The sequence below is a fragment of the Microchirus variegatus genome (assembly GCF_963457635.1).
Source record: "Microchirus variegatus genome assembly, chromosome: 10".
Taxonomy (NCBI): Eukaryota; Metazoa; Chordata; class Actinopteri; order Pleuronectiformes; family Soleidae; genus Microchirus; species Microchirus variegatus.
The window spans coordinates 20,319,628-20,344,400 of NC_139811.1; the positions used below are offsets into that span (position 1 = coordinate 20,319,628).

General features: G+C 40.9%; 1 protein-coding gene across 1 annotated transcript in view; it reads right to left on the reverse strand.

The window, feature by feature from the left end:
• Positions 1-1,008: 1,008 nt before the first annotated feature.
• Positions 1,009-24,773, reverse strand: part of mrc2 (mannose receptor, C-type 2) — a gene marked incomplete at its 5' end in the record, with an annotated part of 30,584 nt that continues 6,819 nt past the window's right edge. The window contains 26 exons of the mRNA XM_083895869.1: positions 1,009-3,307; positions 4,495-4,698; positions 5,075-5,188; positions 5,383-5,532; positions 5,981-6,143; positions 6,632-6,870; positions 6,975-7,083; positions 7,170-7,336; positions 7,988-8,096; positions 8,254-8,396; positions 8,481-8,649; positions 8,965-9,131; positions 9,244-9,276; positions 9,808-9,937; positions 10,050-10,146; positions 10,542-10,684; positions 10,771-10,991; positions 11,952-12,100; positions 12,189-12,304; positions 18,345-18,449; positions 18,558-18,712; positions 19,467-19,658; positions 19,748-19,891; positions 20,082-20,195; positions 20,857-21,021; positions 21,816-21,989. Coding sequence (XP_083751995.1) covers positions 3,087-3,307; positions 4,495-4,698; positions 5,075-5,188; positions 5,383-5,532; positions 5,981-6,143; positions 6,632-6,870; positions 6,975-7,083; positions 7,170-7,336; positions 7,988-8,096; positions 8,254-8,396; positions 8,481-8,649; positions 8,965-9,131; positions 9,244-9,276; positions 9,808-9,937; positions 10,050-10,146; positions 10,542-10,684; positions 10,771-10,991; positions 11,952-12,100; positions 12,189-12,304; positions 18,345-18,449; positions 18,558-18,712; positions 19,467-19,658; positions 19,748-19,891; positions 20,082-20,195; positions 20,857-21,021; positions 21,816-21,989 — 3,893 coding nt within the window. The 3' untranslated portion in view covers positions 1,009-3,086. The remainder of the gene's footprint in view (positions 3,308-4,494; positions 4,699-5,074; positions 5,189-5,382; positions 5,533-5,980; positions 6,144-6,631; positions 6,871-6,974; positions 7,084-7,169; positions 7,337-7,987; positions 8,097-8,253; positions 8,397-8,480; positions 8,650-8,964; positions 9,132-9,243; positions 9,277-9,807; positions 9,938-10,049; positions 10,147-10,541; positions 10,685-10,770; positions 10,992-11,951; positions 12,101-12,188; positions 12,305-18,344; positions 18,450-18,557; positions 18,713-19,466; positions 19,659-19,747; positions 19,892-20,081; positions 20,196-20,856; positions 21,022-21,815; positions 21,990-24,773) is intronic.

Consider the following 24,773-nt stretch of genomic DNA (forward strand, 5'->3'; position numbering starts at 1 on the left):
ACCTGTTCAACTGCTTGTCAAGGCAAATCAGCCAATTGTAAGGCAGCGACTCGCCTACAGACGTGGCTAAGTCCACCTACTGAAGTTCATCAGAATGTGGAAGAGTTAAAGAGTGATTAAAGAGACGTTGCATGGTTGTTGGTGGCAGACGGGCAGCTCTAAATATTTCATATGAATAAATCATACGACAGAAACGGGGAAACCATCAAGTGAGCAGTAAATAAAAACCAAGGTATACAATGGACCATCCCTGAACATGCTTTATTTGTGGTCCATGAGTGTACATGAGGAAATAAACAGTTAATATGAATATATTAATTTTGGAAATGAACATTTAGAAATGATTTGTATATTTAATAACCTTCAGGTCGTTGTATTGTCTTAACTGTGTGGTTAATGCACCTATAATGCAATTTGCACGTATATTTGTATTTATGTATTTAATTCTGTGTATTTTTTGCAGATAGGTTGTGTGATTTGTTAACTCTCATACCTGATTAAAGAAACGTGGACCAGTGATTAAACATTCTTTTAACAATTAATTTTAACAATGGTGATGTATTCATAGATAGGTGGAATAGAAGTGACCCAGGTCTGTGATAGTGTCAGTCAACGGTCAACGCGACCAGGAGCTGTCTAACAAAGCAGGCGAGGTGTGCCCTCTTGTGGATAAACAACAGCATTGCAGCCAACTTTTCACACAGCAGATTCAGAATTAGTCATTTTTGCACACACACTAAATATTGATAGTGAATTACACACAAGCCAGGTGCTTGCGGAGCAATGGGCGGATTGGTGTGCCTTGCTCAGGGGCAACCCAGCCCATGGTCCCTACCAGAATTGAACCAGCAACTTTCCAGTTACAAGCTCAATTCCCTATAATAATATCTACATAAATGCCATGGAAATTTGACGGCAAAGATGGAAACCAACCTGTTTGTCTTTGTGTTATCTTTGGTGAATAATCCGCCAATAACTATGATATCAGTGGCTTTGAGAACATGGACTTTATTCATTTCATATAAAAGTGACACAAAAACAAACAAATGAAAAAAAAAAAAAAAAAAAAGGTTGAACAGATTCTTCAGGTTATTAATATTCACAGGGACATGAGCCGTCCTGCACGGCCACGGGCTGCTGCACCGTCACCACATCACCACTGAAGTTCACATCTCCTGCACGTGGCCACAGACCTGTGCAGTCAACAACCAGCAGAGGCCGGGGTAAGCCTGGGACAAACCACTGCACCCTTTGCTCGACTCCTTTCCCTGCTTTTTTCCCCTCTCTTCCTACATCCATAACTCCTCCTTTTTTCTCTCCTTCTTCATCTGGTTTTTTCAGTCCTCATTGTGACCCTTCATATCCCTGAGCCCTCCTTCTCTGATTGGTTCCAGACGTGCCACTGAGCTCTTCTTGCCGACTCAACATTCCACAGCTGGAGACTGCACACACACATAGACACACACGTTCCTATTTACTCTTTCTCTAAATACCTTCCCCCTCTATCTTAGTCCAACTCAAAGAGCAAAAAAAAAAAGGAGACGTTTTTTTTCACAGCCTCAGACTGAAAAGGTTCCAAAGCATTCCTTCAGGCAAGGAAGACAGAAATGCACTCAGAGGCAAGAGCTGAGGGGGGAAGAAAAACTTTTGAGGAGGCAATTCTGGTCATTACTGAAGCACAAATGTGAAATCTTACAATAAGGTAAAAACAAAGAGAGAATGGAAGAAAGTTATGTCTTAAGTCTTAAGCTCAGAATCTTTGTACATGAGGAATGTTTTACTTTGTGGGTAAAAGAAGACGTTTCCAAATGTCTTCACCAGTCGTAGTGGATTGAAAACACATAAACCTATGCGGAGTGAAAATATACAAGCGATAAAACGTAGTGAGAAGTGAACTGCGGTCCATGGGAATTATAAATCAGGCGAAAAAATTGCCAAATTGCAAACCTTTTCTTTATGGTGAAAACAAGGAAAATTACTGTCGGCAAAAGTGCTGAATCAGCTCCAGATGGTGGCACGAGGATCCAAAACAAACACAAGTCAGGAAACACAAAGCTGCAAACTGTGTCTTAAAGGATCATGAACAAAGGCGATCTGATGACTAAGACTGACCTGGATCAAGATAATAATGGAAAGTGCCAAAATGTACACAGAGCCATAGATGCTGAGAGACAACTCTACGTCCTGCCGAACCAAAGAGACAACGCAATCTATTTAAAGACCAGCTTTCAATACTAAGTTCTACTTATGTGCACAATCGTAGTGTGCTGCCCTCAGACGCTTTAAGGTCACTGGTCCCTGTCGTCTTCCACACATTCACATTTTGGACTTCTTCCTACTTTGCTCGTCTGACAGCTGGTGCTGACGTGTCGCGTCAGAAAAGGAGGAGAGAAGCAGGCTCACAAAAAGAAAAACCACGCACACATCATCGGTAACAGCTCTCGACAGCTGCAGAGGTGAGGATAAATCAATGGCAAGGACATGAACGCAACACAACAACAAAACACATGTCAGGTTCTGGTAAATACAGTCATGGCAAAGAAGATTACAAAGGCTTATGGATGAATTTGGTCCTGACGGAGACTGAGTGTGTATTTAGAAGACAGAGACAAGTCCTTTAGTTTGTGAGTCATTCAATCAAAATGGGAACAAGAAAGGATATATACACCAAGCCAAAAACTTTACGCTGGCACCAGGGAAGACGGCGACGAGTCATTTCATTAAAAATGATTTTTGGTTGAACTTTTCCAGCTGCAATAAAACCAAACTCCCAGGAGATCCATTCACAGCCTCCATGCATGCTGTGTGGAGAAAAGTCGTACATATAGAATGATTTGTCTGGAGAGAAATGACTTAAACTGTTAAGTCTTGGCAAAAAAAAAGTGTCTGAAAAAGGTCTGGGATTCAATTTAAAAACTAAAATATCTGCTGCGCTCTACACAGCCTCTCAGCACATGGGAAAAAATCTTCTTCTTTTTTTTTTTTAGGGTTTAAAACATAAATGCCACGATGAGTCAACACATGAATGTCAACACACTGAAATCAACCTCTCTTGTGTCAGATCCAGAGTCCAAAGTCACTCGCTGCTACTCCGCCTGCTCGTTCAGCTCCATGTCTGACACCAGGATGTTCTTCTCGATCTGCTCGGCGTTGCTGGAGCTGGTGCGGCTGTAGCGAGCTCCTTCGTAGGAACCCCGCGACCCGAGAGTTCGCCGTCGGTACAAGAAGATCACGGCGAGGATCAGCGCCACCAGCACCAGGCCCGTCACTATGACAACAATCATGGTGGGCAGATGGTCGCTGTCCACTTGGCATAGACAAAAAATGGAAGTCTGGATTAGCACACAGCGCACACACTATTAACATGTTAGAGAATAATCATACTTACTTTTTACAGCTGAAGTTTCAGTAACTGCACATGGAAGAAGGGAGAGATAACAGATTAATTACTCTAATTATAGTAAAAGTTTTAATTATAGTTGTTTATTTTTTCCCACTTTGTCGTGTTTTCTGTGGCTGCCTCTGTAAAAACACTAGAATTTATTCAAGGTTTCACATTTTCTTCTTTGAAATGACAAGTCAATATTCACCGTTTTTCAGGTTTGATATTAAACGACATTTTCCATCATCTTCTTTGTCAATACAGCTTATACTTTGAGGGTCACAGTGGGAGCTGGAGCCAATTCCAGCTGACAATGGCTGCGTGGAAAGATTGTCAGGTCTATCACAGGGCAACTGAGGTTATAATGATATAATATAATCCTGTCCATACACCCAAAAGACTCAAAAACACCTTCAATCAAAGGAAAACATCAAAAACTCACTGTTAAAAGTGTTGTCAAATGCATGCGAAGTCAACAAGTGGCGATATTACCGTAACTGTAAAGCCTTGTGAATAACAATTTGTCCAGTTATCAATGCAAATACTAACATAAGTGTGGCTACATCTGACATAACTACATGATGGCCTCGCATACTGGTATAAAACTGAGGTCACAGTTGTACACGGTGTGATGTTACAAGCCAAAATCTTAGTTTGCCCTGACACACACTATGAACGGAGATTGCGCAAAAACATCATTATAGCAGGAGTTTCCCCAAAATATGTGTTTTCAGAAAACTAACCCACAGTTTGCATGAGTTTGAAAGACCAAAACACAAAGGAAAAGCAATGTTCTCCAAAAATATTGGCCTATATGCGGACTGGACCACACACACACACGCGCGCATTTAAAGTCATTTAATCTGAAGCCAAACGTCTTTGGACTGAGAGAAGAAGCTGGAGCACTGGGAGAAATCCATGCAAAATCTACACACAAAAAAGCCCCAGGCTTACTAGGAATCAAACCTTGAACCATGGCTCTGTGAGACACCAGTGCTAACCACTGCACTACTATGTAAGGGTACTGTACAGTGAAACCTGGAAAACAAACGTCTTGTTGTTGCATCATTGCATGGAGTCGATTTGTTTACAACTGAAACTCTTGGAAAAACCTGGTGTTGTGTGTGTGTGCTTACTGCGTGGCTGTTTGCAGATGACTCCATGCGTCCGATTCCGACAGGAGCCCGGTTTCCACAAGCCGCTGTTGCTCTGGATCCAGAAACAGGAGTTTGGAGACAGAACCGAAAATGCAAGATCGTGTTTTTCCCAGTTGGTGAATGACATCTCTGTGTCCTCAGTCCACACCAGACCTCTGCCTGCAGCGGGAACACAGGCATGCACACAGTGAAGTCAGCCCTCTGTAGTTTTAGACCCTTTAAAGTATGTAGTGTGTTGAGTCACAGTGGTTTCTCATATTATATTTAGCATTCAAATCAAATGATATATAATTGAGGACAATGGACATTCACATTTCACATTTATTGGACTTGAGAGAAAGTCTTTATCGAGTTAATTCTATGTAATTAATTCTTTCATGGCTGTTCTGTGAAAATGGAAACACAATTAACCTGCTTAAATGTACTTAATTAGGACATTTATCTTCAAACATAGCAAGAGCAGCGGGTGTAAAATGAATTAATAAGTTAGGATTTCGGTGATAAGAGATGGACGGGTGTGCGTCTCAGGCTGGACCTTTTACGCTGATGCCCAGCCAGGCTCCATACGCCTGCTCTGCGTAGCTCTGGATGTGCTGCCACACAAATCCATTCTCCGTCTCATCCAAGATAGTGAGAAGTTCTGCGCCCGCTAGATGAGAGGGAGAAAAAGGAAGATTTGATAATGGAGCAGCTGAATAAAAAGCATCTAAAAATGTAGACATGTTGATACATTTTGGCCGATCGTCTGCAGTGGGGGAGGTCAGAGGTCAGTTCAGTTTGCCACTGTGTACGGGCAGCAGTCTGTCTCATGTCAGCGTGTGGGAGCTCTGGCTGCTTCCATACCTTTTTTGCAGGTCGTGCGCGCGTCCTGTTGCAGTCTAAGAGTGTGCAGGTTGAAGGCGTAGCAGTGGTTTCGGAATGGCACCCACGCCCACTCTCCTACAGTTTGGGGACACTTGCCAGGGTAGATCCACTGGTGACCGACAGGCTCATCTGGCAGGACGGAAACACAGTTATGATGATGATGGTTTAACCACGGAAAAGTGATAAATGTCATGGTTTTGGTAAACAGTGATGGGGAAGGTACTCAGTAAGCTTGATACGTTATGTTTTAAATAAAGTCATAATATTACTGGCCTTATTAATTGGTATGAAAAGTAATTTTACATTACTCATTCTATTCTATAAGTACAATCATAACGTGATCATAAGTTCCTTTGGAAAAGTTCTGATGACACCTGCCATGACCTGCTGCCTCTAAAGGTAAAAAATAAAAATCCAGGAACACAGTAACTCAGTGCTACTTTGCGTCCCAATTATAATAGTATAAGTTAGGGTAAAGTAATAATATTACAACAGTACTGAGTAACACATACTGCCCCACACTATCGTTGCTAACGTGTAAACTCCTTTATATCGTTGAAATATTCAACACAAATACCACTAATTTGACAGATAGCAGCCTCCAGTTTAGCGTCACAGGGACTCATAGACCACTGCCCCGTCGTGGTCATGTGACCGCATCCGGCCATCTGATTGGGCTCCCCGTCTTTCCAGTTTGAATAGGACACATCCTCTTCACCCAACCAGGTGAAACTCCGTCCCTGAGAACATGAAATCCAATGAGTTGCAAAGCTCAGACAGCGGAGTAATATTTCTTATATTATATGGTTCTTGTATTTATATTCTTTTTATTTTACTTCTTCTTCTATTGGTCTCTTGTTAATGTGTATGACTGAGGTACTTGCCTTAAAATTGCTCCTCAGGGACAAATAAAGTTCTTTAAATTGAATAGAATTGAATTAGGATTGGTTTATTGGCAAAAAAAATAAATATACTACCCATCTGAGGCTAACGGTGTATTTCATAGCTTCAGAATAAGCCTTTTATGTGTACTTTGGACAAATGCAGTGCTTTATGGAAGCACTCACCTTGTGCTGCCATGTTTTTACATTAGCTCTAATGGACAAACTGTGTGTTTGGCATTTTGAAACAGAAAGGCAAATGTAAAAGACCGATGTAGGTCAGACTACTACTACTACTACAACTACCAGATGGACCTATAACATAACAAAAAAGTTAACAGACTCACTCCGAAGTTATAGAGAGCTATCCAGGCTGGCCGACGCAGACTGTTGATGAGCAGGGTGAGGTAAGCTTGCTGGAAGGGATCCTTCACTGTCGCCAGAGTCCCATTCAAAGAATCGCACACGTGCAGAGCACCGGTCCAGTCCAGGCGCTTCTCTACCACTCGGTACGTCACTCCGCCCAGCTCGACTGGCGTCGACAGGGAGGCAGGGATCAGAGCAGGCGCTGGAGGTAGAGCTTGGTCTGAAGAGAGAAGAAAGTCAGGTAGGATTTTAATGTAAGTCGACTCACTCATTTTTCTTCACTTGTGAAATGCTACTTGTCTAAGATTATATCTGATGACACACCTTGATGCCTTTGACAAATGTAGCCGTTACTCTCCATCTCACAGGCTCGGGAGGCCCACATGCCAGTGTTCTTCCTTGGGTTCCCGTGAATCATCACCACACAGTTCCCCTGCGAGGTCGACAGTGAAATAATCAGAGCGGGGACAGATAGAAGACAGTGGCGTTATAATACATGGGTGTTAACTTGTTTCGCACCCTCGTCTTGTTTTGGTGTGGGCCACTGTTGTCGATTGGCTCTCCAGGACCCCAGTTGGTGTAGCTGAGCAGGCTGGTCTTACTCCACTGGAAATGACCTTTGGAGTCTGAGGTCAAACCCACCCAAAGGTCAATGCTGGCATTGTTCAGCAGGGTGGTGATGAAAGCTGTGAAGAGGAGACAAGATTGAGATAGACAGGTATGACAATAGTATTAACTCCCACAAATAACAACAACAATTGGCGTATTGGATTTAAAAAAATATACATTATAAGAGTATGGAAAAAGAGGAAAAATTACAAAAGTTAGCTTTACAATGGCTAACAAATGGTAGTAGGTATTGGATTGTTTAAAATGTGTTCTAGCACATAAAAAGATTGCATTGTTACCATAGACTATATAAAAAATGGACATAGTTTTACTGTTACCTCCCTGAAGCAAACATGGAAGTAACAATATAATGAATAGCCACCAGGGGGCTACTACACTGGTTGCAAAAGAACATTAGAATGGGAGTCTATGAGAAAATGAGCCTATGTTTTAAACCATTAATAGCACATGTTTGATTTGATTTGTAAATCATGTTCCCATTTAAAGGAAAAATACGTGATAAAGCATGGTAAATATGAGTGGACACCAGTATCAGATAGGAGCCTGGTTTTAGATGATGCCCCTGAACTTCCATTTACAAAACATCAAAAATCACGATTCTGTGGGCTTCGAAATGGTTCAGAATCTTATGGGCGATGTAATAAACCTATCTTTGTTCTTATCTCCACCGCCATGACTCTATGTCAGTTGTTCTCTGCTCTGATTACCTTGTTCCAAGTGATTGGACACCATGGCCAGTACGCCTCCCTGTATCTCACATTTCAACTTGGACGCAGACCACGTGACCTTGTACAAGTGATCAAACACCCTGAAACACTTGAGAAAAAGAAGCACAAAGAAGTCAGCTAAGGTCAAATTTGGTCAGTTTGATAGAGGACAGTGTAAAAAGTGTATTAAAGTTGAGTTGCTATACCTCCCGGCCTGTTATAACATGATAAATACACTTTCAAATCCTGTTGTGTCGTAGCTCTACCTTATGCTGAAAGGAAGCCCATCCTTGAGGACAGCCTGCGGGAGGGTGAGGGGTTGCTGGGGTTGGAGGAATGGTGCCAGTGACATTCACTCTTTTACAGATGTAAGGCAAGTCAGAGTGGCATTTTTGATCAGACCAGTCCCCTGTTTGGAAGTAAAAAAAACACAAAATCATGCTAAGTACATGGGATTTAGCCTCTTGAGGTCACATATTCTGAATGTTTTTACCTTTACTGGCTGATAAGTAGACACATTTGCGATCACGGCTGAGTGCATGCGGCCTCCCCAGAGCCCAGGACACGTAGTTGAGCACAGAGTGGTCGGCCCAGCGGAAACGGCCGTCATTTTCATAGGTGTGAAGCCCCACCCACCAATTGTCACCCTCCACTTTCACCATCTAAACAACACAGAGAAACTGTGAAAAAGTGTGTCAAGGCCACATGACATTTAGAAAAAGAATACGGCTGATTTATATCACAGCAGGACTCTAAATGTGTGGTTCTACGATCCTGAACTGTAGTTACACAGTGTGGTTGCTATGCAGAATGTGGAGACACCATAATTAGTGGTGATCTTCACAAACATGTTTGTGCCTGATAACAGACTTGGCCAGATTAAGCTGGACCGCTGGTTGGAGACAATGACGATAAATTGCAGTTCTGGGGTTAAATCAACTCCTATAAATGATAACGATGAACACGTTTATCATAACCTTGCGTAAAGTGTCTGCCAGGAAAGCCTCTTCCCCTGCTGAGTGGACGGAGGCCAGTGAGGATTCAAACCAGGAGCAAATTCTCTGGGCCTGGTCCCAAGTGGTGCGGTGGTCAAAGAATTTATACTCGGCCTCCTGAAAGGCTATCCACTCTGGTGAACTGGTGCCTGACAGATGAGAGATAAGGAATTAGAAGAAGAAAACACGGGCAGATTTTCAATGATTCAGTGATCATTTCTGTATGTTCAGAAGTAAATTTGAAAGCTGAATAAAACAAACCTTCAGACACTTCTGGTTCCTGTGCAACACTACCTGAATACACAAAATCAAACAAAGGTGAGTTAATCACATAAAAACAATCACTTTAGGAAGGAAAAATAGATCATTATTTCATCAGCCACTTTATAAGTACATCCATTCATCCATTCAACTGCTGTTTAACTCAAATATCTAAGCTGTCAATCAAATATCAGCAATTCAATGTATTCAGACATGTAAACATGGGCAAGTTCTGAAGTTCATATTGAGCATCAGAGTGACTGTGACTGTGGCATGATAGTTAGAGCAAACTAACAGAAACTGATGATCTACTGGGATTTTCACACAAATAAGTTCCTCTAGGGTTTATAGAGAGTGGTCAGCAAAATAAAAGTTCAGAGGAGAATGAACAGATTGGTTAAAAATGATAGAAATGAACTCAAATAACCAGAGGACCGGTTGCCACACAACTTTATTAGGCGTCCTCTGTACCCAATAATGTGATCAGTGAGTATTTATACACCAATACTGATTCGATCTACATAATCTTTTAAATACGCTCAAATAAGTCTCGTGCAGTTTTACCTCTGGGGATCTTGCAGATCCAGTCGAGCTCAGAATCACAGTGCATGGCCAACCAGGTCATGGTTCCCAAGTCTGCTGCAGCACACTGCCGATTGTTGTAAGAGTAGCGGCCAAAGTTCTGGTAAGTAACCTGAGACAAACAAACACACATTTTGTTTTCAAATTAGGTTCAAAACTGTTGCTTCACAGTTGAGTTGCATCTTTTATTTATTTTTTGACCAACTATTGTCGTCACGACTCACAGCCAATCCATCGCTCCACTTCCAGCTGCCATTATCCATGGGGTTCCTGCGGTTCAGTCCGATCCAAAACCAGTGCTGCTCATGTTCCTCCGATTCCCTGTGGATCATATCGTCAGCATTGTCAAAAGGACAGATTTAGATCATATATTTTTGGCCAACAAAGCTCTCTCATGCTGGTTGATTCTGTCAAGTCCTCAGAAAGTCATTTAGGATTAATTAAAGACTTTCCATAGGTGCCTCTTTGTGTTTTCAGTCACATTTCAATCTCTTTGTGATCGTCTTACTTTATTTTAGCACAATTTTCCTGTCCCAGCATCTGTTTTGACATAAAATACCACTTCCTGAAAACATCACTATACTGAGAAACACGCAGTCTTACAGCTGAAATCAGCTTAATCAGAATTGACTTATTTAACATTGATCTGAATCAATGGGTAATTAAAGTCAAAGTCATTATCATCATCTTCATCATGGTCAGAGGTGCACACCTACCCGAAGATCTCATGAAGGATCTGTACCGCATATTGCTCTTCTTCCGGGCTGGTGATGCTCAACAGGTTGGCTCCGTGTCTCCTGCAGTACAGGTGAGCCTGCAGCCAACTCTGCTTTTCCTCCAGCTGGGAGGAGTAAAACACCTGCACACCGATAATAAAGAGTAAATAACACTCAAGTCACAAGTACAATGAGCACTGGCAGTGTGAAAACATCTCCCAGGATGAACCTTGTAACAGTAGCGCAGGTTATCGTTGCTCTTCCAGCCCCTGGGACAGGAGCCGCTGAGACTCGGGGTTGGCTGAGGGACGGGTGGCTCGGGGCTCAACGACGTGTTCTGGTTCTGTCGGCAGATGAATTTCGCCTTGTGTGACGCACACTCCTTCACCTCCCACAGACCGGTCGTGAAACCCGTCGCCATAGAAACGCAGCCGCCGCCGTCCACGTTGACTGAAATAGACACAGGGTGAAATGTAGGTGAGTGCAAAAAAGGAGAAGATGCTGCGCTGACGAAATACGCGGAAACACAGGAGCCATGTGGAGGAAAGGAAACGTGTGGGAAATAAGTTTTGAGACATTCCTTCAGTCTCTGCTATGGCTCATGTTTACAAAAATGTGTGTACATTAGTCAAAGCTGCTCTTTCTATTATATGGACTTCTTGTATATGACTGTACTTATATCTATCTTGTGAACATCAGTATTTTGATTTTGAAAAACTAATTTCCTCACACGATATTATCTTAGGTTTGTGGCATAGTCCACTCCTGTATGTGGTCCTCTCTACTTTAAATGAAAACATTTTCTCTGTTACTGGCCAACCCAACCACAGCAATATTCTGGGAAGAGGTGAGAGAGTTCATATCTTTGGATCTTTCAGCGACTCAAAAGCAAGAAGATTCAGCTACAACTGGATAGTGTCTCTGTATATAGGTCATTAAAATATAAACAACAGCCTGAATTTTGAAAAGAGAATCATTCCGTTTCCTGCCTCATTCCTGTTCTGATATCGTCACTGTTTTCTGCTTTTGTTCGATGTGCAGCTTGTCAGTTCATCAAAGCTACCGCAGAGTCAAATGAGGATTTTTGTACATAAACAAAGAAGGAAAGAACACATGGTAACGTTTATCGAGATTCCACTTGTAGATTCAATCCAAAACTGTCTCTGGTTCAGAATTGATCTCATGATCTGGGCAATTTGAAATCCCTGTTTATAGATTAGAGGAAACTTTAATAATCCCCTCAGGGAAGAGAACTCATTATAGCAACAAAGACAATAAGGACACAAGCAGACAGAGGCTGACAACCAATAAACAAAACATAATGGTCATAACAATGTAAATACGTTAAAGAAAATACATATATATACATTCACAGACTCATTTCAACATGACATATTGCTGTTGAGCTACCTGGTTGGTCACGATTCCAGTTGGTGTAGGACACTTCATCCTTGCTGAGCCAGTGGAAAGAGCCTTGGTTGCTTTGGTTATGGAGGCCAATCCAGAAGGAATCTCCAGAGCGACCGAACAACAGACTGTTGGCAAAAGCCTGTTCAAACCTATGAGGGTTCAGAAGAGTCTTATAAGAGATGTGTCTACCATGTATTTTAATTGCTACACAGTATGTGTGTTCATTGCTGTACACGCCTGTTGGTGATGGTAACGAGGGTGGCACCACTGTCCTCGCAGGATTTCCTGGCCTCGTTGAAGGTAAGCAGATCTTCACCCACCCAGTAACAAGCTGGACTGTGCCATTTCCAGCCCTGAGAGGACGGAAGACAAGAGGAGATTAGACAGGCCTAAAAACTCACTATAATAACACTGGTGCATCAAAATATGCATTAATTACTTAGTTATGGGGCTTTTAAAGTGATTATGTTTCAGAAGCACCATTTATGATAAGAAAGTAATTCTACGTCATTTTAGGCCCCAAAAAAAAGATGAAGAGGGAAAGGGAAACAGAGGATCAAGTATTAAATGGGCAGACAGGGCATTTCTTCCACTTCAATCACTAACCACTAAAGTCCTTTTGCCCTTAATCTTCCACATAATTTCTTTCACATCTGTTCAGCACTCTCAGACATGTCCCATTCACTCACAGACAGACACCTCAAACATGTTCTCTTTTTCAAAGGATCTCTCTCTCTCACTCAAAAAAAAGAGAGCAATTTTCTTCATCACTCAAAACAGAAGTTAGTCCACTCATATCAGCCAACTTTATCCCAAAAGCAGAATACAAGGAACAAGCCTCTGCACGCAGAAAATAACATCTCCCTGGCCTCAATCCCTTCCTGCCAGCTCATTTACTGTAGCTGTGGACGTGTACAGATGCTGAGCGCAGCCAACACACAGAGAAGGTCACGAGGGGTGAGATAATGTGCAAGAATGAAAGCATGAGACACTTTGTGGAGAGTTTTGTGTGAATACGCACACAACCACATTTGGCATCTGGAGAGAAAGCTGAAAGATTACACCTGCTGGAGAGAAACAAACATCTATCTCTCACACTTTTCTGTCTACTGTATATCAAAACATTAACCTAAAGAGCTATTGTTAGGTTTGTCCTCATAACACTTTTCCTTCAACACAAACAATACAATACTTCACTCTCACTCCGTGGGAGTGAAGTGATGAGTTCACGCACCACTGACTGAATTTCTTAGTATAGGGATTTTTTAATCACTGCACAGAGGAAGTGACATGTTTAGTGACATTTGACATTGCACTAGTAAAGCAAAGTGAGTGCAAACAGGTAGGAGCATAACTGAATTATGAAACATCAATAAGTGAACTAATCTGCCCAAATAACCCAGTCGTTCAGCAGTTTGACAGGATAAAAAAACTGATCACGATGACGACACAGAGGAAGAATACTGACAAAATCACCAAAGGTTACGCACTGCAGCTTTAAAGGTGAAGTAAGTAGTTTATAGTGACATCTAGAGGAGAGGCTGAAATTTACAACAACAAACTGCTCCTCTGCTCACCCCCTCCCTTCCTTGAGCGCTGCGGTATCCTCAGCCGGTCAAATGTCGTCCTTGTCGTCTTTCTCCGTGTCAGCAGATGAGGTTCTAGTATTTATTCAGATGTATGAGTGTGTCTTTTGTATATCGTATTAGCTCCGTCAGTGGAGGCGGGACTTCCGCTACAAAGTAAAGTGACACTTGATTTGTTCTCTCTGGTTTGTCTGTACAGGCTCCAGTAGAAACATGGCGTCTCGCTGCTAACAGTGGCAATGCAACAGCGGCCCTTGACCATGTTATTTTACATGACTTTTTGAAACCCTACGAAAATGTAACAAAAACTATTATACAGCGACTAGACAATGCAGGAGCACATAATATGTATAAAAAAGTGGATTTTGGGTCATATAAACCAATAAATACTACACAGCGTTCCTTTAACCAAGTAGATTTTCATTCAGCCACATATCTCTATGTTACGTTTCTCAGTCTTCTGGAAAATGTTGGTGAAAATACAGTATTCACAGTATTATTTTCAATCCGCGATAATTTGTTAACCCAAACCAAAGAGAAAAAATTGCTTTCGTAATCTCTATCGCTGAATCCCTGTCTCAGGGGTGCAGGACTCAGGAGGTGTGTTTTCAAACAGTTTAAGCGGTACAAAAGATGAACCCAGGAACCCAGAGAGGTCAAATATTAGATTATTTTGTGGGAAGCCTTAGCAGCTGCTTACACCCCAGGCTGTATCTGTGTGACAATAGCGATTAAGGTTTTCTAATCTTGCTCGAGCAGCTGAGCTGCACTCATTTTAAGAAACAAAGCAGACAAACAATGACTCTCTGGTGAGAAAGTAAAATGGCGGCATTACAATAATGAGCAATCCATGACACATTTTTTGAGAAATGAGCTCAGCACTGGATGGGGTAAATGGTTTGCGGATCATGTTGTTTAATGTTGCAGAAATGGTCAGCAGGCTTTCTCGTCACCGTCGCTTCACATGTTGTGTGCAGTGAGATCATCTGCTCAAAATAAGCGGCGGCGCCGCGGGGCAAATGCAGCGCGCGCTGTGGCAAATGACCCCCGTCGCATTACCACCCATGATGCCTCACTCCCACTGGGGAGACGCGTACATATTCATTATGGCAAACAAATGGTCCATCCATAAAGAGATCTTTGTTGAATGTTAACAGCTGAGGACCAGCGCGGCCCTCGGCTTCAGATCATTTCCATCATATATCAACACACAGACACAGAAATGTGACACTCCTCGAGACACACAGACACACTATATCTTTCCTCACTACATGACTATCTCCTGTGTGACACATTACTGAAAAGAACCTATTAAATCAGTCATTCCCAGAGACAGGGTTGGGACCCCAGGAGATATTTCATTTTGTATTGCTCTTATATTCCGTTTACCACTCAGCCCTGAGTTTTATTAATGGTGACAACTACCACACTAATCCCTGTGTCCTGTGAGAAAATGTTGGTTGGCCTCAGGTAACAACCAGCAGTAGCATCACCCATAAAAACCAGCGACCTACAGGACGTCATTAGATACATCTAAATATATATATGTCAAAATATAGATCATTCTATTGAAGAACACCTGAAACTATGGAACTCAGGAATCTCAGGAACATGGTGTGAATTATGTAAATCAAATAGGAAGCAGGCTCATTTTTCTATTATTTTCTATTTCCATCGACTTCTATTCAAACAGAGCACTTTTTGAGACCTTGCCATTTTTGCCATGTTGAGGCTTTGCTACAGGAAATTCACAGACATCACCTGCAACCAGGCACCCATTTTCTCTACATGGGTGCATCATTTGTAAATTTGACATCACGTGTTATTGAAGAAGAAGACCTACAACTAGTGATCGAGACTATTAATCTATTAATTACGTGAAAACTGGGTTATAAATGAAGTGAGGGCCCATTTTCCTATAGATTTCCATTCAATTGTTCATTATTTTGCAACCAGTGGATTTGCTCCCTTTAATTTGCTTTCTAGGGTTACAATTTGACTTCTTTTTTGCAGCCAATGTAGTCACCCCCTGGTGGCTATTCAGTATAATCTAACTTCCTGATTACCTTCAAGCTGCAAACCAGAAGATTTCATATTTTATATATATATATATATATATATATATATATATATATATATATATATGTATATATATACACACATAAATATACATATACACATACATTCATTTTTTGCAATTGCAAAGTGGGTCTTGATATTTCCTCATTTTTAAAACGTGGGTCATTTCAGGAAACGTCACACTAAAAGAAGCAATGAAATGGAGTAGCGGATATGAAATGGAGCAGCGAACATTTTCAGCAGTGGTTCAGCAGGAAAGGGTCAGGTATGACAGGTTCTCCAGTCATATGTGGAGAGAATTATGAAGTGTGGAATCAGAGACAGCTGTAGATGGATCCTACAGATATAACTCAATTCACCATGTGGGTGCAAGTAGCAGACAGGACAGTACATGTGAATGCAGAATGTACTGAATAAGCCTCACTTGTTGAATGAGAACACAAACGTTTCACATCAGTGTCAGTGTGTAATATTGTATGTTTGAATTAGTGTATAATAAGCCTTTTATGTGCTTTAGGCATAAGCCTTGCTCTATTGCAGAGCCTGTGGTCCCCACCACTTAATCTCATGTTATAATGAAAACAGCGAGGTCATAGAATACAGACAGAATATTATACTACATTTATTTGCTAGCAATACTTTTCTAAAAGTAGCAATAAGACATTCAGTTGAAACTACTGCATTATTAAATGTATTACACTCACCAGCTCTGTTGTTTTTTCTGTCTGTCGAATTCTGTGATCATGTGAATTTGGAATGAAGTGATGCGACTTAAAGCTGGTCTTATATATTAGCGAGCTGTCAATGAGTTTAACAGCAGATATTTCTTTAAATTAACTAGCCTACGCTGTCGGGGGCCAACAGCAAGGGGTATATCCGCGAACTTGTCCAATCCTCAACTTTCCACTATACCCAAAGTATACGCACTCGCACCTGCCACTAACTGTTTTAATTAATTATTAATAAATTCAACAAAATAACTGTTAAATATTATGATATAATGCCGACTACACTTTATACATGTTCAAAGTATCCATATAAACTCCATATTGAACACAGAATACCTGAACTCATAAATTTCTCTCTAGTTTTTAATAAAACTAGTTAACCTATTATACCTTGTTAAATATTATGAATATTAAAATGCTAACCACACCTGCCATATCTTCAAAGTGTCCAAATGTCATGAATAAGCATACACTATGTTTATTCAATTTCATGAAAAAGCATACAATATGTTCAAACTTTCCATTCAATGCATTAATAAAGAAAAGGAGGCTTAACTATTTTTTATATGATAATTAATACATTTATATTATAATGTAATAAATATTATGAATAAGTGCTAAATAAACCCATGATATCCTCAATGTGTCCAAATGAGCTCAATAATAAAGAAAAAATGCCTTAACTATTTTTTCTGTGTTCACTAATAAGTTAACCAGTTAACTTATTATGTAACTATTACCAATCATAGCCAAAGTAATAATGATTGTACTTGTAGATAGTTGTTACATGAATCATTGTACAACATTTGAAGGCAATATCGCCATCAGTCTGGAAGATAAAGCCGAAAATGTGTTTTTAGCATAATAAATTAATTAATTTGCTAATAAATAATAAAGCTACAAATATAGGGATAATTCTCAGGTGGTAGGTGATGCCCATGGAACATTTGAAGCCAATACCTGCAATACTTTGGAAGATACAGGCGAAAATATGTTTTTTATATCATAATTAATTAATTAACTAATTAATAATAATGGTAGACAGCTCAAAATCAATAGGGATCATCTACAGGGGGTATGTGACCCATAAAAAAAATAAGAAAATTTAATCTCAAACGCCTTTCCAGTTATCGCGTTAACGGCTAAAATCTACGGACGCGGACGCGTGAGACCAATTCCATAATATCCGCATTTCTCGCGGATATAATTACCCAGTTTTCGTTTTATTTCTCTGTTTTTGATATTAGTAGATTTATTTTGCATTATAAATGTGTTTTTATTGTGACGTACACATGATTTTACTTTGGAATTCTATTTTAATTGCAATACCATGTTGACATATTGTGTTATCATTTAAAGCTCATATTACCCACCCACTACTGTACAGTTGTTTTTTTTGGCTGACCCCCTCTTGACCAGACTTGATGCTCATTGGCCCGCAGGTCATTCGAGTTTGACACCCCCGCTCTATAAAGACCGACATCTTGGATCGTCATATCTCTACATCAGCCTGAATGTACATTTGGTGTTTTGAAGAGAAAGCTTACTGCTGTACAAACTAAAAAGACCGTAGTGAAATCCTCCACTTGTTATGATCAGAAGTCTCACTCTTAGATGTCCCTAATTTATATACAATCTACATTTAAATAAGTATAATGTGGTTTGTGTTTACATTTTCTTTCCAAAGAAAAAAAAAGTTTTTGTTGCGTTTGTGTGTCCAGAGCGAAGACTGTCTGGTGAGCCTGTTAGTGTTAAGTCTTAAGGGAGTCATTTATATTACAGTTACAGACTGGGGGGGGTGTGGGGCAGACTCGTGGTCCGGTGGAAGAATGAGAGATGGAGGACAGCTCTGGGTAACGGGGTCAAAGGTGAGGTAATGGCTGCAGTCGAGCTCACTGTGACACGACATACTGTGAGCAGCTGGAAAAAGAGTGCTGAGATGGAGCTCCAAAATGTTGTATGAAGCAGCAAATCCAAGGAAAGAAAAAAAAAAGACTTACTTTTTTGCAGTCCTGGTGCTGTGGCTTGCCATCACCATTTGTTCCTGGTTTCTTACAGATGGAGGGCAGGGTCATATTACAAGGGCTGTCATCCCAGCGGCCTTCCTGCACATGTCAGTAAGTAAGAAACAAACAGAGAGAGAGAGACAGCACAGCTGTTAAATATATATACGAATGGAGGATAATTGACTTTGGTGAATTAAAGTCACTCACAGGTCCCCACATGGAGACGCAATCTTCTTGGGTGTTCCAGAAGTTGTTGGGTTCATATGGATGCCAGAAGGTGAAGGTGACGGGTGAGTGGTCAGTCCATTGGAAGTCCATTTGCATTTCAGTGTCATGAAGCCCAACCCATAGTTGGTCATTGTCTGAAAGAGGAAATGGATAATACATTCTCCTCAATATAGCAATGTTTTGTTTTTGTGTTTGTCTTGACACAGTGATGTGTTTACATCACAGTACAAGTGAGATAACAACAACAATGTTAAAGGAGCTCAAGTCATAAATTTCAGCTCTGTAGCCTCAACTGAGATGTGAGGTTAGTAACACTAGCAGTGTTTAGGGGACAGAAGTTGCACACTGGAGCTTTAATATGAGATTTTCACATTTTCCACAAGGTTCAATAACTTAGTTTGAGCAACTCCATGACCTCAGACATTTAAATCCTCATTTAATGTGCTGTTAATGAAGAGATTTCCAAATCTGCCAGGAAGTTTTTATAAAAGTTCTTAATTATGAACATTTAAAACATATTTACTGCATACAACATAACATATTTTGTCAGTGTTGTGATAGATCTGAATGTGGACTCTGTGAACCCACTGCACCGGTCTTCAGCATCACTTTAAATGACTGTCTGATCTGATTTTCCTTTACATTATGCAGAAAAAACATCATGCCCTACTCTGACAATAATAAATTATAATATATGTTTTATTCCTTAATATTCACCATCTGGTGGTAGCCTCTGTAGCACATGTGTACAACTCAAAAAAACAGGCCATAGAAATACATTTCACGGTTAAATTGGAATGGGGAACAAACAGACAAAGTAAAGGGTGAATGTGATTTAATTCAATTCCCGGGGTCTTGATTGCAAAGCAATTTAGGAAGAAAAATCACCTCTCTTCACGTTGCGTATGATGAACTCCAGCTCAGGAAGAGTGTGGATGCTGACCAGGTTGGCTTCCACCTTCTGACAGATTTTCCGAGCTGTATGCCAGTCAGTCTTCTCCGCGGTCAGTTTGTAGCAGCCAGCCTGGAAAGACTGCCAGCCCACATCACATTCATATTTCTTATCATCTGTCCATGAATCTGAGGGAGAAACAAAACAAAAAAAAATATGATCAAACAGGTGGCAGAACCGTAACTGCTACGCTGAACTTTAATGCCAACACACTGACCTGTAGTAAAGGGGTCCAGGGTTGCATTGGGCCTCTTCTTACAAACATATGGCAGAGCAACGGAACAATCGCGACTTTGCCAACGACCGGATGACTCTGTTCTGATCACGGCACAGTTCTCCTCCTCAGCATGGTTTGGTTGGTCTGAGGATGAAAGTAAGACATAAAGAGAGCACCAACAACAGCAAAGGGCCCTTGTTCAAAGCACTGAACCCTTGAAACCTCTGGTTGTCAAGAAGAGAAGACTGTGGCTGCACTGGAAGGCTGCCAGGTGCTTGTTTGAACGAAAAATCAGAGAGATTAGAAAGGGTTGATTCTGTTTTTATGGACTAACCTTGCTCCCAGTTAAGATATTTCAGTGGTGAGGAGTCGGCCCACTGCCAGCCCCCGTTGACGTCCAAGTCATTGAGGCCAATCCACAAAGCTGCACTGTAGCCAGTCAATAAACCTAAAACAGCAAGACAACACCTTCCTCAAAAACTATTAAATATAACACAAGAACCACCATCTGTATTTTATTGTTTATTATTTTTGACCCAAGCCAACAGAGTGAAATAACAGGATATTGTGTCGGAGCAGCAACACAACTGAATAAAAATAGATTATTCCTGAATTTAAATTGAAAGTTTTTGTTAGAATGTGACATTATCCTGCACATGAAATTCCATCCCATTATTGAATTTCATTGAGTTTGCTATAAGCAGGCTTAAATGAATTGAAGCTTAAAATGGAAAAGAACAGCCTTTTTTCTTTCAAATGTTATTTTGTAATCCCAGAAACAACAAATGGGAGTTAAAATAGTCCCTGATTCTGGGAGAAGAGAGTGTTGAATGTGAAAACCCTAAAATTACTCAGCCTCTTTCGTATTAATTGTGTTGCAAATTTCTGTTATATGAGAAAGAATGTTGATTTAATTTGATTGGTATGGGAAGTGTAGTGCGCGTTGTTGAGTAAGAGACTATTTAAATTACAAAGCTGTGATATTTCTGCACTTATCTGTCCTAATTTTAGAAACTGTTACATTTACAGCTTGTGACTAACTGTGCATATGAACAAGTATGTCGCAGTTTTCTCTCACTTCAACATGTGCAGTCGTACACAGACTTTACCGTTAATGTAGGTCTGCTCATGCAGTTTGGTGACGCTGAGCAGATCTGCCCCCTGCTGCTGGCAACTGATCCGAGCCTCACTCCATGACAGCGTAGCCTGGAAGTTAAACTGGTAACAGCTGTCCGCCAGTGGGTCAGTGTCCCAGAATGTCTCACAGTTACTGCCTGACAAAAATGAAGAGTCAAGTTAGATCAGATAAGGTAGCTGGAAACAGGAGGTATGTGAAGATATATGGATGAGAAGAAACTATACAGTACGTTTACATGAGCTAATCGAGCTAAGGCAGTAGTCCGACTAAGACAGGCAATCGGACAACTTGACGAGTCCGTGTATACATACAGAGGAGAAAATCGATTTAATGGCCGTGTACGCCTGACTCCAGCTCCGTAGGTGGCGCTGTATCTCTCTATAAAGGAGCGTATATTTAATCAGTATCTTGTTGACCTTTACATCACAGACAAACAAATATCGAATGGTGAGATTGACCACGAGATGGATTGGACTGTATCTTTCGTACCTGCTGTACATGTTAATCGTAAAATTGTGGTTGTCTCGTTGTCCGAAGACAGACGCCACCATATATGATTTCTGGTAACAGTACTGCAATTTGTATCGTCTCTTTCTACTTCCAGGACAATTAAATGTTAGTGCATGCGCAGAACACCAAGTCTGACTCCAATCCAACTCCAGTCGACTCCAGTCCAACTCCAGTCTGACTCCAGTCCGACACGAGTCTGACACCATTCCAACTAAGCGTATGCATGCAGTAATAATTGGACTATAAATAACATTATCAACGTATGTTAGTCTGACTTAGAGTAGCTCGATTTTAGTCGGACTAAGGTGTTGACATGACATAAGAAAACAAATTAGTGTCTTAGTCCGACTAAAATCGCATGTAAACACACTGTACAGTTTAGCTCATAATGTTTCCAGTGAGCTGAAAGTCATCACTTACTCTTGACAGGACAAAACCCCCAGCGCTCGTCCTTGCCGTAGTCAAAGGTGGTGGCACACCAGAGATGATTGTCTTCACGCCCGATACTAGTGCAGCTGTGGAACCACTTTCCATCATAGATGAAGGGTAGGTAGCAGGGGCGGCCGTGAGAGTTCCCCTGGATTGTGTAGATCTCTGTTGGGCAAAGAGAGGGGAAAGACTTTAAATCCCTGCATGTGCATGAGTCTTATTGTTATTATTTTCTAATCTGTTGATGATAAAGTCAAACATTGGTCCACAGATGGAACAGTAAATAAATATGTCATCATCTTTAATTATCAATGCAATGTGAAAATAAAACCAACAGCTGTGGAGTTAGAGGAGAAGAAAACATAATTTAAGTATTATTTGTATCGTAAATCAGAATCTTTAAGTGATTATTAATAGGTTTTCTGGGTTTGTTTAATGACAGTTTGACAAAATACTACTAAAATCTACATGTCACCAGCGTAGTATGGTGTGAGGAAAAGGGCAACAGTGAGAGAGATGTAGAGAGAGAAAGAGGGAGAGGCTCGATATGTAGTGTTACCAAAACACTTTGGGCCAATGGAAAGTAGGGCAGACATGTTAAATAAGGGAGGAAAGATTTTTTTGACTTCCCCTGTTCTCCACCACTGACTGGCTGTGTGGCTAGAGTCGAGCTGCTTCCCGGTTGACTAATGTCAGAAATATTCCTCTCCAGCAGCGAGCCGACTTCACAGAGAAACTTGTGAAGTTCAGCGCATGAAAGTTACATTTCCCAACATAGCCAACCCCACTATACACACACAAAAACAAACAGTAAAAGAGGAAGAATGAAGAAGGTGGTTCGGGGAGATTTTACAGTCTTATATTTATGGTAGATGTGGTTTTAATTGCAGCGTTGAGTACAGACGCCTTCGTCTGAGCGTCGTGATATAGTTTGAACAACCACCACACTTGATAGTGGTAAGAATGGTGCTGGTGGTGGAAATGAGCCTCAGCTGCAAACCACCATGGTTATATATAACCTACAGTGAATATATATAAATACAAATATACTTAAGGCAGCGCATGACTCTGTGTTTACCGGCGTTTACAAACACCAGCAAAGTTTTCCTTGGCTTTCTGACTGGCAGCCAGCCGCATGTCCCAGAAAATTCCCCAAGTGCAAGAGTTTGCATGCGTCCATTTGATCAGATGCAGCTGTGGTGTCCACAACGGTAAGTCTATCCACTATAGTGAGGCAGCAAAACATGCACTGAAGGAGCAGCTCGACAATTACTACAGCCAGGAGGATGGCAGGTCCTTTGGCTGTCTGGACATTTACACAAATTCAATAATGTGACTTATTATGACATTATTCAGTATATGAAGTAACTTTTTAGTCAACTGAATCCTTAATAGTGATTATTGTGTGTTTCATCAGATTGCCGGCAAATGTGTTTATTTAAAGCTGTAGTGCGAAACTTTAACAGATAAATGAATGTCCTTTATATTCAAATCACTGTCAAATGAGTTTACAGAATGTTGTGTAAAGGGTACACAGCATGATGAAATTATAAATTATAAAAGACAGAGAAATAAGCTCAATTCTTGTGATTGCACTGTGTAATCATGTAATCCTACTCTTGTTTTCCTGTATTGTGTGATTGTACTTGTGTCTCGTGTGTCACCGTTCTGCGTTTGTGCTGCCATCATGACCAGGTCACTCTTGGAAAAGAGGTTTTAAATCTCAATGATTGTTTTACCTGGTTAAATAAAAGAAAATGAACAAATAAATATGCTAGTGAAGCAAAACAGTAAGACGAAATGTTGGAATATGGACCCAAAGTAGTGCGACCTGTCCAGGGGTGTCCATAGTTCACTCTGGACAGGTCTGCGGTCCACCACAGGGTCAACACACAGAGACGAACCATTTTACGCTCACAGTCACATGGGCAATTTGTTCAATTAACCTCTGCATGTTTTTGCATTCCATGTACTCTGTTTTCTCCAGCTACTCCAGTTTTCCATACGGGAAAACGACTGGGTCATGAACCCAGGTTCTTTAGCTGCAGGGCAACAGCGTTCACCACTATGCACCTACAAAAATATTCTGCCTTATCCGTTTAGTCCTGACTCATGCAGACAGCCTCTGTGAGTGTGTCACCACAGTGCAGCAGGAGAGGACATGTCTTCCACAAAGTAACTGTCACTCGCTGCAGAAAACTGTCTGAGAAACTACTACGAAAAATATTATGTAATAATTCACACTGGAGCCTCAAAATACTACAAAACCTACAAAGTGATTATTTGCAGTCTTAGCATGTGTGTTTTTATTGTGCATTGTCAACACACACCACTAACTGTAGGTGCCTTATACAGAAAATGAGTAGAGGAGATCATAAACACATCAGTTTCTCAGTTTTCTCGGTTTAAAGTGCATTAAAGGGAACAAGACAGCGGTGAGAGGAGCCTTTCTGACATGTTTTAGCAGGAAAGGCGTTGATCACATTAACAACGGCATGCACCCAGCAACTGAGGAAGTTAAATGGAGTTCAGCCATCACTGATTTGATTATTTACACCTGTGACTTTCCTACTGTGACCTGTCAAAATGGCTGCTGGGCAAAGAGCCCATTACTTACACATATGAGCACACATTTATATATTAGCACATATTACTATCCAATTGTTTATCATCAATAATGGGATATTGTGGTATTGTGTTGAAAACCTTATGCAGCATCTTCCAGTGTGTGCAGTATCTGTTGACTCATTATTTATTTTTAGTTTTCTTTATGCGTTTCCACTGGCTAACCCTGCGTTTCCACTGGCTCCCCAAGCCTTGCCTCAATACAAAGCTTGACGTCGTCAGACTCGCCAGCCACTGATTGGTCAGAGTGCCGTCACAGGAAGAGGCATGAGCAAGACGTACAACACAGGAATCAAGCCAAACTGCAGATCAGTTAAAAAGACT